General features: G+C 39.6%; 1 protein-coding gene across 1 annotated transcript in view; it reads left to right on the top strand.

The window, feature by feature from the left end:
- NISCH (nischarin) overlaps positions 1-15,723 on the top strand; it is a 61,349-nt gene that overhangs the window by 36,410 nt on the left and 9,216 nt on the right. The window contains exons 12-13 of the mRNA XM_018562480.1: positions 723-836; positions 13,348-13,438. Coding sequence (XP_018417982.1) covers positions 723-836; positions 13,348-13,438 — 205 coding nt within the window. The remainder of the gene's footprint in view (positions 1-722; positions 837-13,347; positions 13,439-15,723) is intronic.

Here is a 15,723-nt window from a genome sequence, read left to right on the forward strand (position 1 = left end):
TATAAGGATCGTTGTCATCATATGACAAGAAGTGTTTTAGGGCTACAGAACATCTCCCTCTCTCCTTATCATAATATGGGGAGGGGGAGTATTTAGTTCACAGAGGGGAACTGGGCAAGGATGGTAGCACTCCTTGATGTAACACAGGAAATGTGCACAGGACAGCACTGGTTTTCTGGCAGGATCAGCATATATGTTTAACAAAACTTTCAGTGGTTTATTTAACAGAGCACAAGGGAGCAAGGGAACGAAAAGTTCATTGTTAGGGTTTACATACACTTTAAATTCTCGGTTAATTTCCCTGTTAGTTTTCACTTGTTAAAATTTAGGTGTCAGACATCTGACTTGAGTGGCACATCCTTAGCAAATAGGAACAACGGAAGCAGCATTGGAAGAACTTTACGGTGACCTCATATGTGGTTTTACCCTAGGCCTGCCTGTTTTATATTCCATTACATTCTAATACACTTCTATAAATATTGACATGTTGTTTGGCATAATATCATTGGCTTTATTTTTAGGAGCTATCCAAAGCTACCACCTGGAAAACCTTGTTATTGGTGATCCAGTGTTAAATGTCTGGGATTGCCCCATTTGGACCCTTGCTGATCAACTTTGACTTTCAGCCGTGTAATAGCAACTCTGAGGCTACTGGATCAGATATGCTATTCTTGCCTGGTGAAATTTCATTTGAACTAATATTTTAGCACTCTTTTATTTAGATTTGTTTGGACAACACTGCTACAACAGAAAAAGAACTGGACACGGTAGAAGTACTAAAAGCAATCCAGAAAGCAAAGGAAGCAAAACACAAATTGAATAATACTGATAAAAAGGTATAACGAAGGTCCTTAGTTTTCTAAAACTATTGATTTTCATAATTCCTAGAATTTTTATATGTTGCAGATTATGGGAAGGTATTTTTGTAACTGGACTAAACTAATTTGGTTACCAATATCTTTCCTCAGAGTCAGAAGACTTTGCTATGTTTTTAATATTGCTCCTCTGTTATGTATTCGCAGTAAGGGATTTTAGTATTTTTAACTGTATAGTAAATACATGCACAATTGGAGCAATGTATGTATTAGAGCAGGATTTATGATGGTGCATTCGAACTCTAAAGCTTCAGTCAACAAATTACAGGTAGCTCATAACTTTATGAAGTTTCACTATTATCAGTAGAAAATAATTTGCCTTGGATTCTTCCTAAAGGAAACTTTTCATGGGAGAAAATTGGAAGATGTCATTGCTTTCTGTCTGGAACTTTTAGTGGCTTGGCTGTCATGTCTACCCTCTCACTTTGGTAGTTGAGTTCAGGTCACTGACACGGAATGATTATGCAGATGAGGGTTTGACTTTCCTCATTTGCATATTCGTGCCAGGTCAGAAAGTATTAAAGACAGTGGGTTAGTGTAACAGCCAGCTAGCATTTTGTAAAAGCATTTTTAAATATTAGAAACAATGTTTCAAATTTGCAAAGTAAAGTGTGTAAGGCTTTGGTACATTTATCTCATGATAAACGGCATCTAGAATTAACAATTTGAGCATGTCGAAGGCAAACCTTATTGATGATTCTTTTGGACTAGCAAGAAAAGAAAGTGGGGTTTTGTAGGCACCAAAAGACAATCCCACGAAACAAGAATCCATATAAAAAGTTGATTTTAATTGTAATAATTTTTAAGAAAACTGGATCAAAGATCCATAAAAAATCAGCTAGATGGATAGCTCCCTGTATGCTCACTCCATATAAACCTTAATTAGTACATGATTTTAACATATAAACAAAAAAAATATATATGCATTAGGTAGTGGTTGATATAATATTGTTGTAAACATCAAGAATTGAACATCAAAGTGGCAATTCATTAAATGCTGTAATAAATAGAGTTGACAGGTTTGGAAATGGAGGAGCTCCTCCATCTCCAAACCTGGGATCTCACCTTCCTTTCTTTTGGAATATGGGATATTAAAGGCAACCTGCACTAAGAAAAATATCTAGCCTGCCATGGAAGATATATTTTTTCTGAAAATGCTAGTTCCCTGGTTCCCTATACCGTTTGGAGAGAAAAAAAACAAAGAGGAGGGGAAACACAAGCAAGATCTCTTTATAGCATGGTATCTTAAAAGGCTGTAATGGGTCAAACAAGTAGAAAGTTTGCACTTGCATCTGTACGGTAGCTTGACACCTCTACTAGACTCCACTGGACTGGAACGTAGGCATTAGTGCCTGCGTTCCAGTCCAGTGCGATCTGCAAAAATGCTGCGAGCACTATTTATGCAGATCGCACTGGACCGGAAAGCAGGCACTGTGCCTGCGTTCTGGGTGCGGGCGGAGGGCGTGGCTGCGGTGCCATTGACTTCAGTGGACCACCACGCCCCTGAACACAGGTAGCCGGCTGGCTTGCGTTCCAGTGCGTTCTGAAGGCCGAACACTCTGGAACACAAATTTTGTGGTGTGAACCGTCCCTCTCTCTTGGCTGTCTCTCCTCGCTCTCTCCCGCTTTCTATCTGCTGTCTCTTCTTTCACTTTCTCTCCTGTCTCTCTGCTGTCTGTCTTTTCTTATCTCCACTGTAGCAGCTACCCAGGTCTCCTTTTGTGCGCCGGCATCCTGTCCTCCCGCAGTGCTCGTGTGACCAACATTGCACAAGGGGAGAGGTGTCCGGCCCATTCCCGTCTGCGGCGTCTGACACATTCAGCCGCACGAGCACCACGGGAGGACAGGACACAGGTCAGTGAGCTGATCGCGATCTACCAGTGTTTGCTTTGCGATCGACTGGTAGATCGCAATCGACCTAATGGGCACCTCTGGTGTAGGCAGACAACAAAATGCAAAGTGGAAATATATATGTAAAAACTGCCTTTACTGTCTTTAAAGTATTGCAAATTTGTTTAGGTAGCTTTATAATCCAGCCACTCCTGCCAAACATTATCAAAGTCCTGACCATTTACTTTTCTCTACTAGAGTCAACACTCTAGTGCTCTCTTCTCCATTCAGCGGGTTCTGCTTGTTAAAGGAGAACTATGGGGTTAGGGCTTTTCCCCATAGTTCTCTTTAGGGTAACGGGAGGACACAAACTAGCGTCCTCCCGTCACCCTAAGCTCAGTATACCGCGAGCTACTGCTCGTGGAATACTGAGACGCAGCAGCTGAAACGGATCCCGACAATTATGTCTGTATCCGCCCCGCTGAGTGAGTGAAAGCTGGCTCTGCCTTTTTAGAGGCAGAGCCAGCTGTACCGCCCCCCTCCCCCGTCCATTCCGCCAGTCAGCGCTGGAGGATCGGACAGGGGAGGGGGGAATTCAGTCCCTCCCCTATCACGGCAGAGAGCCGTGACAGGATCGAGAAGTGAGCGAACGCCAGTATGTGTTCGCTCACTATACGATCTACTGAGCCGACCTGTTTGTCACAGGTCAGCTAGAACTATGAGGATGAGTGAAAAGCACTCACCTCATAGTTCTCCTTTAATATTTAAAGTGCTGTCTAATGCAGTAAAGCCTACATAGATTTGCATTGCAAATATGTGCGGAAAATTACAAGAAGAGACTAGTGTGAAGGTAGTTTGATGTACTATTTAAAGATGCATTTCAGTTTTTAATGAATACATATCTGGATTAAATTGCAAGCATTTTATATCTGACGACACTATAAGAGTCCGGAGTTGTGTGGCAGATCTGTGTACTCAGGAGATCCTGGAAGATTTACAAATTCAGTTGGCAATTTAACCTATTTGTGGCCACTCAGTACTGAAATATTAGCTTTAAGCAGACTTGGTCTGTAAAAGTTATAATTGCAGCATTTTCAGTTCAAAGTGGCCCCATTAAGCAATATTTTTATCAGATCTTAACCAGCCTAATATGGCTGGTAACATTAAATAATAGACTACTTTTTAGCTTTGCAGAAAATAGCCATACAGTGTTAACTATATTCACTTCTGTAGGACGGTTAGTTCTTAAACTCAATTAAATGTTAAAATAAAATATTTTTGTGAATATGCTGAAGCGCTGCACAAACTGTTGGTGCTATAAAAATCCTGTATAATAATAATAATATGCTGACCACAAATTATATAAATATGTACTGTATATTAGACAAATAATATATATTATTATGAGACAAATTAATTTCAAGTTTAATGGTCCTTTTAAATATTTTTGTTTTTAAATTACCTATATCGGATGAAAGAGTCAGGCTCATTTGTACATATTTCTGTAACCAAAAAGCATAGTTTAATTTGTACAAATGTTTTGTATAGTATTTTATACATTTGTAAATTGACCACCATACTGCCAGGATTTTTTTGGTAATATCCTAACTAAGGCAAAATGAACTTAACCCGTTTTTAATGACGGACAGTGTGTCTGTCTTTTTTTTTAAAGACATCATTTTTATTTCTCTCCAAAAGGGCCACCTAGTTTAACTCTATATTATCGGTTTGGTGAAATTGATGGCCTTTCTGTGCCAGGCCTCTTGGTGCCAGGGCCTTCCTCTATATAAATCCAGCTGTCAAGCATGATGATGATGTAATAGGGGACTGACTGATGTGAATGTACAGAATGTATGGTGCTATGTAAATTGCAGGCGCTGTGTAAATGCCTGTAATAAAAAAATAAAAATTAGATTAGGCTCCAACACATTTGGCCTGATGTATCAGAAATTCATTGCTAAGACCATTAGTTATTTTCCTACACCCACTCATCACATTCAGATTAGGTTTGAATCTGAGCAGAGGCTTTAATGAAGTATCTCTAGTGGTAGCTCTGATACATCATGGAAAAGAGAAGCTGTAAGGTTAGTGTGTAATTAGCCTTTCCATTGCGGGGAAAACAAAAAGTAATTTTTTGTGAATTTTTAAATTTTGTATTACTTTTAAATACAAAATGCTATAAAAGTCGATAATATAACACGTGAGCAGTAAACTTGGCCTATTTCTGTGAAAAAATCCTTAGTAAGGTAATGAAAATAACATATATGCCATATGTTGGTTAACTGAGCAAATGCCATTAAAGTAATTTTGACACTTGGTCAAAATAATGAACAAGCCACCTATAAAGGAAGCGTGATGGCCGGCAACTACACTCTTCACTTTCGTGCAGAGCTACAGCTTCCACTGGTGTCCTACACTTCCAGGTGTGTCCAATGCAACATCCTTAGCTATGCGCTGTAGTTGATGGGTTGTTCAGTGTGTTAGGCACCTGATGAAGAGTTAAAGCGGTAACTTTGCCCGAAACGTTGTGCATTTTCGGATCTGTGATGACGGAATAAGGTCCCGTTCACAGAGTGAGGGCGGCAGCCATTACGATCAGGAGCTGTATGTAATGCATGTCACTCTTGTGACATCTGTGCTCATTCAGTCTTTTCCTCCTTTTTACAATGGAGTTAAAAACTGAGCTGTATGGACCCATGTTAGGTCTCTGGGGAATCTGATGTGAGTGGACATGTTCTTGTTTACATCACATTACCCCTCATCCGTTTTGGCAGACCTCTGACGGTACTGTTTGTTTTTGGGGGGGGTTTCTGGACCCAGACAGAGTTAGGGTTACATTTACATCAGGCTACAGTACATCAGGTTACATTGGTCTTCTGATTAGATCCGCCTGAAAAATTGACCGGTGGATCTGATCGGACTGTCCATGTGAAGGGAACCTTAATAGAATATGCTGTGGTGTATCCCTAGGTTTGTTTGGACTGGTATTGTGCATGGGGTATATCCAAATTTTACCCCTGATTGTTTAGGTGAACCATTTTAAACCTAAACTGCTTAAGAGCAGACACCACAAGATGCTTGCTATAATTTTCATGGGCCTTTTCTATTGCCCTCTCCAACTGATCACTGGTCACCAGCACCCCACTTTACTTGATTGTATGGCTAATGGCAACAGCTGCCATTCCCCCTTTCCATAGCTGTACAAGCATTCAATTGTCTAATAAGTACTCCTCAGTAATGGGAAAATCTAATTTTTTTAAATGATCTTTTCAATATTGGGCATCTGTGGTGTCTACTATTAAGTAGGACTATTTCTTTTAAAAGTCCAGGTTCACTTTTAAGCTCATAGATTTGCTCTATGCATTTTTGGCCAAATCCATGAAATATCAGACAGTTTAATATACCTTTTAAATGGCCAGCAATAAACCCAGTTGCTGTATTCCTTTGAAAGAAAATATTGGAGGATCAGTATTGTAAACAAATTGCTATATTATGCTCAATTATTTGCACTTTGGGACACAGCTCTGTGTACAGTATTTTTGAGTGAATGATTAGAGGGCAGTGTTTATGTCTATAATTTTGTGAAAGGAAATTGTCGTTGCCCACAACAGTGGCATTTTTTAACGTTTCCCAAAGGTCAACTTTAGTAAGAAGAAGGTTGAAAAATCCAGCATGAGGTAAATAAAAAGGAGTGCCTGGATTTGCTGGATACATTGGTGTACAACAAGAGTTCCTAAAGCACATCTAAAACCATAGTAACAAGGATGCATAGGGGTTTAGACCGTGCCTCATCTTAATATCCATGGATAAGAAAAAAACAAAAGGAAACGGGACTTTTTAGGCAGTACCATGACCACTAAATTTAAGTCGTCATGGTACTGCCTAAAAAGTCCTGTTTCCTTTTGTTATTTTTTTTTTATACATCTAAACCCTTCAACAAAAATTGTATATATAGCAGCTTACCAGTCCTATTAATCTTGCCAGAAATGCAGTGTAAATTTGTGTTTTGGGGTTTAAATATGCTTCAGGAGTAATCGCAGAGTGGACTGGTCATGCATGGATGGCCCTCCAACATTCTAAGGCTTCATTCACACTATAATGTGAATGTGCATTTAGGGATTCCTGCTTCAGGAACCTACAAAATGATGCAGCAGGAATCCCAGATATGCTGTTTAGAAGCAGCCGCTGTCACCCATACAAGTTAATGAAGGGTGACAGCCTCCATAGTCCGCTGGCACTCTGCATGTAACCTTATGTGTAGTTAGAAATAGATCATTATCCCTTGACATATTGTGCATCCAGGGATAGTGATCTATTCCTAACAGGTAATGGCATAGTGTGAATGAAGCCCAAGTCTGTAGGCATTTTATGACCTTAATAATCGGCAAAAGAAATGAAAGTGTTTGTGACTAGCTTTGAAATACAGTATAAGAAAGTAAGTAAGGAGAAAATGTATTATCTGACTAGTAATGTATGCTAAACAACAACCGCCTGTGTTCCTCCGCCAACAACAAACCTCAGACTTCAAGTTTCCAACAGATGGCACAATCTGATTGGTGGCTGTTGGCAACACATAAGAAGTTCTTATTTGGTACACATTGATACAGGATGCTATGGGTTGATTTACTAAAGGCAAATAGGCTGTTCACTTTGAAAGGGAATTTGCACTTGGCAGGGGACGTTTTCCCCTTAGTTTAGCGAACGAGCTGAAGCTCTGCTTGCTTCCATCAACCAATCGCGTTCAAGAAAAAATGCTGTTTTTTAAAAAATTTTCCTTGCACATGATTGGGTATAATTTACAAAGTGAAGTTACACCACATTCACTAAGGTAAGGGAAACTTCCTCTGTACAGTGCAAAATCTTTTACAAAGTGAACAGCCTATTTGCCAAATCAACTCCTATGTGTAGCTATGGCTCCTGTTAGAAGAATTATATCTGTTGCTTAGCAGTTTCTTTTTTTTCTGTCAAACATTTCCAATAAATGTATTGATCTGGGAATTTAGGTCTGAAACCTACCCAAAAAGGTGGCCAGAAATGTATTATTTAGAATGTAGAAATCTGCTGTAAAATAGCCTCAAATGTTATTATGTTTGATGGTCTGCTGAATGATACATACCTGCCCATAAAACGGCAGTATAAATATCTGAATGAGAAAGAAATGTCATTCTGTTGTTATTGTTTCTATGTTGTGACCACTAATGTCAAAATGTAATGTAAAAAGCTCTGTATTGTATATTGAATGTGCTCTATACATAATATACAAAAATACAATAAAAAAATATACAAAACAATACAAACCAGTGTGGGTTTTCAGTATTCTTGTCAGTATAAAGAAAGGGTAAACCAGATAAAGGTGCCAAAAAGACAACCTGATAAACACCCTGCATATGGAGACTCCTAAAGGGACTATATTATCTTTTTAGCTATATGTCCTGTAAAAAAGATCAGCTTCATGTAAGCTTCATCTTCTCAATGTGCGCTAATGATTTATAAACTTTTTTTTCTAATATTTGCAGTAATTTATATGCATGGGCAGCCATAATAATCAAAATTGGATTACCTACACTAATTCCTGTTTTGCGGCGGCACACTGTGATTGTATATTACCACTGCTTCATGCAATGTGAGTCTATGAGTCGGCCAACTATTTAATAATAAAGAACTCCCTGAGTGAATCAAATCTTATTTTAAGTGCCATATCACACCTGGCTGGTCCATTGCACATGTTAAAATGCTTTGTGTTAAGGCAGTCTATTCATTTTGACCAGAACAAAAACGGAACTTTCACCTTTTTTTATTTTCAAAGTCTTTTATTCATTTTTCACATTTAAATAAACAGGTATACATTTAAGGCTGGATGCTTTGTACAAACATTTTAGTGAAAACCCCAATACTTCATTCCATTTTTACCAGAACAGACTTCAGGTAGAGAGTACTGTCTACCATCCTGTACATTATAAAAAATGGAACTATCATAGATATTCTGCTTCACCTTTTTTAAAGCAGCTTGGCTCAGTTGGCACTGACTGTACTTGTGCTTTCGAGTGCTGTTCTAAATGAATGGCACCACAACACGTAGCTGCAGTGCATTACTATGCGTAACTTGTACTATGCATAACATATGGTTAAAATAATTTTACAGCACATTATCATAATGCATTGCTATGAATGCAGTCTAGTTGTGTAACTACTCTGCTTCTAGTAGATAATCTACAGTTAATACAAAAACAAAGTATAAAAGAGTATCAAACATTTGTTAAACATTACAATAATAACGAAAAATATGTGCCCATTAAAAATGCACTGTAATTGCACTGCAGTTAATACTGCAGTTTTGATGGGAATTCCTTGCCTTTACTCCACTGGTATTGGGTTTTCATTTTTATTTTTTTTATAGTAATAATTTCTTGCCGGCTGGAAGCATATTCGTATAGTCCAGAAAATACAACTAGGTTTTCCTGAGGGTCCATGTCTTGTCATAGGCAAGCAAGAAAGAGCTGAAGCTAATAATGTTTAGTGAGCCCTACAGGGAATGCAGCTGCGTGCATAGATCAGTTGCAGCAGTGCTTACCAGAAGCGGTCACCAATGGAGGGCACAGTTCTGCTGAGTTATCTCGACCTTCATCCAGTGCTAGCTCATACATAGACAGAGATCATCATTTCTGATCTTCTAAATTGAGCTGAATTGCTTGCAAATTAGACACTGATCACAAACACCTTAGGCCCACTTCACACTTGCGCATTCTGTGCCTGCGTGGCAAAGCACGCATGTACATGCGCTTAGCACAGGTTCGCGGAAACACACAACGCGCTTGTGGTGCCATTTTTTCTTAATGGTTCCACAAACATGGCCAGCAAGACACGTGTTTTTATCTTTCTGTGAAGAAAGAAAAAAAAAAAAGTGCGGAAAACACCAAACACGAAATATACTACATGAGCTTTTTTGCTGCATGACTATCAACCCAATTAAATCAATGGGGATGCGCATTCCTGCAGGTGTGAACTGGGCTTTAAGGTTGATTTATAGTGTATTTTCAGTGAGCACATGCTGTAAATGAATTTTATAGATATATATAAAATTACTAGTATACAACTTTCAGTTTTTTTACATGCTTGCTTTTGATACTGTATTAAATATAGTTATTTGTAGGCTAGCTGTAAGTGACTTCACTGGGTTTTAAATAATGAGCCAACAAAAAGGGAGGCTTGAAACAAACACTGCATGTAAATGTTCTGTAACATGAATCGCATGCTTGAAAGATACTATTTAGTTAAACCTTACCTATGTTACACTTACACATTTTTCAAACCTCTGGCACTGTTTAAAACATAGTGAAGTCACTTTCATGAACACAGTTCTGGTGTTGGTCATATAGGTAGTGCATTGCTATTAATAAGGTGATCAACTTCTACGGTAGTTGTATTGTGCAAAGAAGCCGTAAAACACAACCATTGTGTAGCAATGCATATGTAATAAGCATGTATAGCTGTCCCCATGGTTGGATAATAATTAAAATTGTATACATAGAAACAAGGTTGTTTTAAAGCATTGCAAGATTTTGATGATAACATTACCAATATCTTTTATATGTTTTTAAAGACTTTACTTTTTTCTTTGAAAGAAATGCTCAGTGATAAAATGGATACATTATTTTTGTTGTTGGTGTTTGATGCAGTTGCTCTGTGCCTTCAGACCTACTCAGTTCCCTTCACCGCTTAATTGGTTAGGTGCAGATCGTTGCCTTTCCTCAAAGAAAGATAACACAGTGAGCACAATGCGTTTACTTTCTATTTTGGCTGTTGCTTTATCTCACTTTTAGGCCACAGATAGAACAACGGTTACCAAATGCTTCTGACCACTAGAGCTGCTGTCATTTAGTAGATTAGAGGGTCTGTCCTCTCTGCATTAATGAAGCACCAAACATGTTTTACACCTTAACCGCTGTATGTCAAATGGAACTATACCCACCAATATAACGGTTTCAAAAAAAAGCTCAGTTTTAAAAGTGTTTATTGTCATTTAACCCTTACTCAATAATTATATGCAGCCTGCTAGTGCATGGGTAGTGTGTGCTACACTAAAGGCTACACTTCGTGATAACTGTCACAGTTGCCCATATGTTGGCTCTCAACTAATCTTTCAAGCCCTCAAATAGCTGGTGTCATAGCTGGTCACAAGTCCAGCACCATAGCAACTGCATATCCAAATAGAGGCCAAGATGGCACCATCCTTGGCAGAGTAAAGAGTTTAGTTCTTTTTTTAAGTGTCATTTTGGCTGTTTTCAAACAATTGGCTTTTATTTGGCTGATTTATGTAGGGTACCCAATTTTCAGTGGGGGCAGGACGCCTATAGAGCAGCCCTGATGTCTCCAAGTGTCATCAGAGTGAAAGCCATAAAAACCCTGTGTTGGAGTAGTTTACTAGGCATTCTAGATGCCTAGTTGATAGTCTTTTTTTTTTTATTGTAAATTTCATTATTTTTATGTGTTTACTATTATAATGGAGCCAATAGTGTACAGAGGGTGTATAACTGACAATCAGATGTCAGTAGCACAAGGAGTAGGCTGAACTGCATGAAAATGTTGTCTGATTTGCTGTACAATATTGTTGAGCAACATTATTTCAATGTATCATTATTGTTATTTTAGCTATGCTATTTCTTGGGGAAGTGTGTAACATACATAACCATAGGCAAGTTAAAGTGAGAAGCCAGAATTTTTCTGCATTATGCCCGGTTCACACCTGGCCGTTTTGTAGCGTGTTCCTACGCTCTGCAAAACGCTCAAACACCGAAATCCCATTATTTCCTATGGGTATGGTTCACACCTGGGCGTATTACAGGCCGTATGAACGCACTACAAAACGCCCTACGCCCAAAGGAGTACAGGAGCTTCTTTGGGGCGTTTTTGTCGCGCGTTTCCATTGGGATACAGCCAAGTAGCGAAACGCGCGTTTGTCGCGCGTTTTTTTAACCGCGCAACGTGCATATGTGAACCCAGCCTAAGTCTACACTGTCCTAAAAGAGTAATAAAAAAAGATACATTTAGAACATTTTAAAGCGGTTTTCACAACCAGTCATATTTTAGCAAGTATGATAAATCAAATTGATTTTAAGATTGGCTTTCAAAACATGTTAGAGAAATGTGTAACAATGACATGGATAAGGTTTAGCTAAATAATATCTTTTAAGCATGCTGAATCATGTTACAGGACATTTACATATCAGACTTGTGTTTTAAGCCTCCTTTTTGTTGGCTCTGATATTGTCTAAAATCCAACTCTACCTACCTAACAAGCTGGCATAGCAAGGTTGATAAAGGGCTAGACATGGTCCAAAGTGTAGCTATGTGAAATGGGAGCTTGACTGTTTTGTACTACCATGCAGCAGGGACGTGGGGACGTGCGGTCAGGGGAGGCAGGTTAGGCACCTAGTATTATGGAAGAAAAAGCTTGAAGCTGAAGTGTTTAAGGCTTGAGCTCTGTGGATTATTTGGACCAATGGCAAAGAGCCATTGGTCCAAGCTGTCCATTCAAAAAAAACCACACTGAGGACATCTATCTGGAGGCCTCACTTGTGACGAGCAGGTGAGGGACAGAGAGGCTCCTCCCGGTCTCCTCCTTTTGTCCCTCCCACCGCCACACATAGCTCAATGACCGGGTTGGGGGTAGGATGGGGCGGGGTGTCGGCGGGCTGGGGGCAGCGGGAATGCCTCACCTAGCACGGACCTTACTGCACGTCCCTGTTATGCAGTAAAGTGAAAGAGCTTTTAATAAGGACAAAGACCTGTGTGTAGAAGTATTATGTTTTTGAATGCACCATCACTTGACCTTTTTGATAGCCATTGTGAGTTGTTTTTTTTTTTAACTTGGGTTTTGAGTAGTGATTTCTCACCGCTGGCATTCCCAAGACTTATTAGAAAGCAACGTATTGTCTGCAACCACACAAAACTGAAATATTCCCTTTTGAGAGGTATTTAGATTTTGAACTTGTCAGTATACTTTGTTATATTTATTTTTGAATAATTGCTTTCATTGTTGATTCTGTGGGAGTGTAGACATGTTTAATTCCTGATTGTTGTGTGATTTCTTTGGACAACTATAGACACCTTTCCCAGAATAACAAAATGTAAACATTTTTATTTTGCCGCAGTAAATATTTTAAGCACCTGTACAGGAAAACGGCTACCTATAGGCAAAAAAGGTGATCAGACATGCAGGCATAATCCGTCTGTTCTCATGGTAGCAAATCTTCAGGTGTTGTGGAGCGCTTTTACTCAGGTTTCACACGTTTTCCAATGGAATCCAATTAACGTGTGAATCATGGATGGATGTTGTGTGAATCTTGTATGAAAATGTTTATAAATAGACTCTATACTGTTTACAAAGATGCATATTTCACTGTCCTACCATAGAAAATCTGATTAATCAGTTCAGTGATTAAAATGTAATAATACACAAATTATTAGTGAAACAGGTTAACTCCCCAAGTAAAGTACTTTGCACTGTAAGATATTTTCAAATGTTATTATGCAACTGAATGTAGTTCAGCAAATGACAACGTATCTCTTCCTCTAATTGTTGTCTGAGTGTTGTGGAGTCTTCCGCTCATCTCATGCTCTCTTATATTACTTTATTTGTCAGATGAGTGAGGACTTCCGGCTCACTGCTTCCAGCTCTTCTTTTCCTGCAAATGTTTCCTCTTCTGTCTCTCGGCCTGTTATCTCCAGTCAAGGTAATCGTGTATGTATCTTCTGGCTCCAGCTACTGTCCCTTCTCAAAGCTCTGATTAGCCAATCCACGGGGACATTTCTTCCCTAAATAGGTGTTGGTTCTGAGTCTGAAAATGATTAACAGCGTATGCAACACATTTACTTTTAAGTTACAGTTTACACTGTGCATTTCTAACTTCAAGATCACAGCATTAAAGTGAAACTAAACTCAGGAGTTAAATCTTAAAAATGCATTCAAGTACCCTATTAACAAAAATGTATCTTATTTGTGTATCACTCAACTGTAGATCATCAAATCATCTCTGAATTCATGCTGACACTATCCTTCCTTCTGGAGATTGGCTACTTTTGTTCCCCATGGTCCCTGTTGTAAAGTAGCCACCGCTCCAAGCTCGCTCCTGGGATGGACTACGATCTCAATACAAATTAGTAAACTAAACGTGAGATTGTAGTCCATCACGGGAGCGAGCTTGGAGCAGTGGGTACTTTACAACAGGGACCTTGGGGAACATAAGTAGCCACCCTCTAGAAGGAAGGACAGTGTTTACTAATTTGTATTGAGATTGTAGTCCATCACGGGAGGGAGCTTGGAGCAGTAGCTACTTTAAAACACACACAGACACCATGGGGAACAAAAGTAGCCACCCTCCAGAAGGAAGGACAATGTCCGCACCAATTCAGAGATGATTTGAGAATCTACAGCTGATGGAAAATCTAAATTTTTTGTTAATAGTTTGGGCAGTTGAATGCATTTTTAAGATTTAACTCTTGAGTTTAGTGTCACCTTAAAGCAATGAAAACGTTCAAAGCACCTTTGCGCATAAGTTCCATCCATAAGGTGGACTTGTTTATCGGCAAGGCTATAAACAATGAAGGAGAACTACTGCTCTAAAACTCCCCTGACAAGTACTCACACATTCATAGTCAAACTTCACATCCAGTAATGCCAAGTCGGAAGGGGTTCCTGTTGGTGACGCACTCAAGCTTTGAAGGTGAAAATGTAATTGTGTAAAGAAGTGATTTTCTAGGACATGATGGAATCCCTTTTTCCAATTCACCTTAAGAAAAAATGTTTTTTTTTTTTTTATACGTCTTCCAATATCTTTGTTTTCTTTTTTTGTCACGGTGATACATCAGCCTATTCTTAACGTTGCAGTCTTATAGGCTTAATCATTGGTCATTAGGATACCTTTTCTCCTTTTTTTCAAGCAGCAATGTTGATTTGACCTACAAAAGCTAGTTATTTCTTTTGTTTCTAAAGCACAAATATTTACCACAAATATGATTGCATCTTAGGCTGCATTTGCATGGTGCCTTACAGGATTCCTGCAGCAAGAACCTACGGATTCCTGTTCAGATGCGACCGCTGTACACATTCAAGTAAAGGCACACAGTACGATTACATGCAATTTGGGATAGGGTGACATCGGCTGCATCTGTCAGCCGGCAGTCCACATGTCGTCATACATGGTACAATGACATGTGGTTTGGGGTATATTATTGTCGCTGGACCCATCTATCCTGCATCCATGGACCATAATCTATCCCAAATTGCATGTAATCGCACCATGTACCCTGCCCTTTACTTGACTGGGTACAGCGGCTACCTCTGAATAGGGACACTTGCTGCAGGAATCTCAGAACGCGGCATAAGTGCCCTTGTGAATGTAGCCTAACAATCAAAGGACAGTTCTACCGTCGCACAAGTACCTGCAAATCTACAATAAGGGCCGGTTCACACCATAAACTGTGCTTTCCAGAGCGGTCAGCCTCTGGAACGCATTGTATCGCATTCCGGCCGGCTTCCTGCGTTCAGTGGCGGTGCATTGAAGTCAATGGCACTGCAGCCACGTCCCCCACCCGCACCAGAACGTGTGGCACACCAGTGCCTGCGTTCCAGTCCAGTGCGATCTTCAAAAATAGTGCTTGCAGCATTTTTGCAGATCTCACTGGACTGGAACGCAGGCACTGATGTGCCACGTGTTCTGGTACGTGCAATCTCACTGCGGGTAGGTGGGGCGTGGCTGCGGTGCCATTGCCTTCATTGCACTGCCACGCCCCCTCCTGCCGCTCTGGAACGCACTGTTTATGGTGTGAACCGGCCCTTAGTGTTTGGTATGTGGTAAAAATCCACTGAAGCTGGAAGAAAGTGTGCTAACCTAATGCAGACAGCATCTATGGTAAACGCAACACATCACAGTTACAAATTGGCTGTTTGCACCAGGAATAGTTCTCCAGCAGTCAGAGGAAAACAGTCAAGGGCCCTTGGTAAAAATAAAAAAAAAAA

The sequence above is a fragment of the Nanorana parkeri genome, unplaced genomic scaffold (assembly GCF_000935625.1).
Source record: "Nanorana parkeri isolate BGI_ZX_2015 unplaced genomic scaffold, ASM93562v1 scaffold579, whole genome shotgun sequence".
Taxonomy (NCBI): Eukaryota; Metazoa; Chordata; class Amphibia; order Anura; family Dicroglossidae; genus Nanorana; species Nanorana parkeri.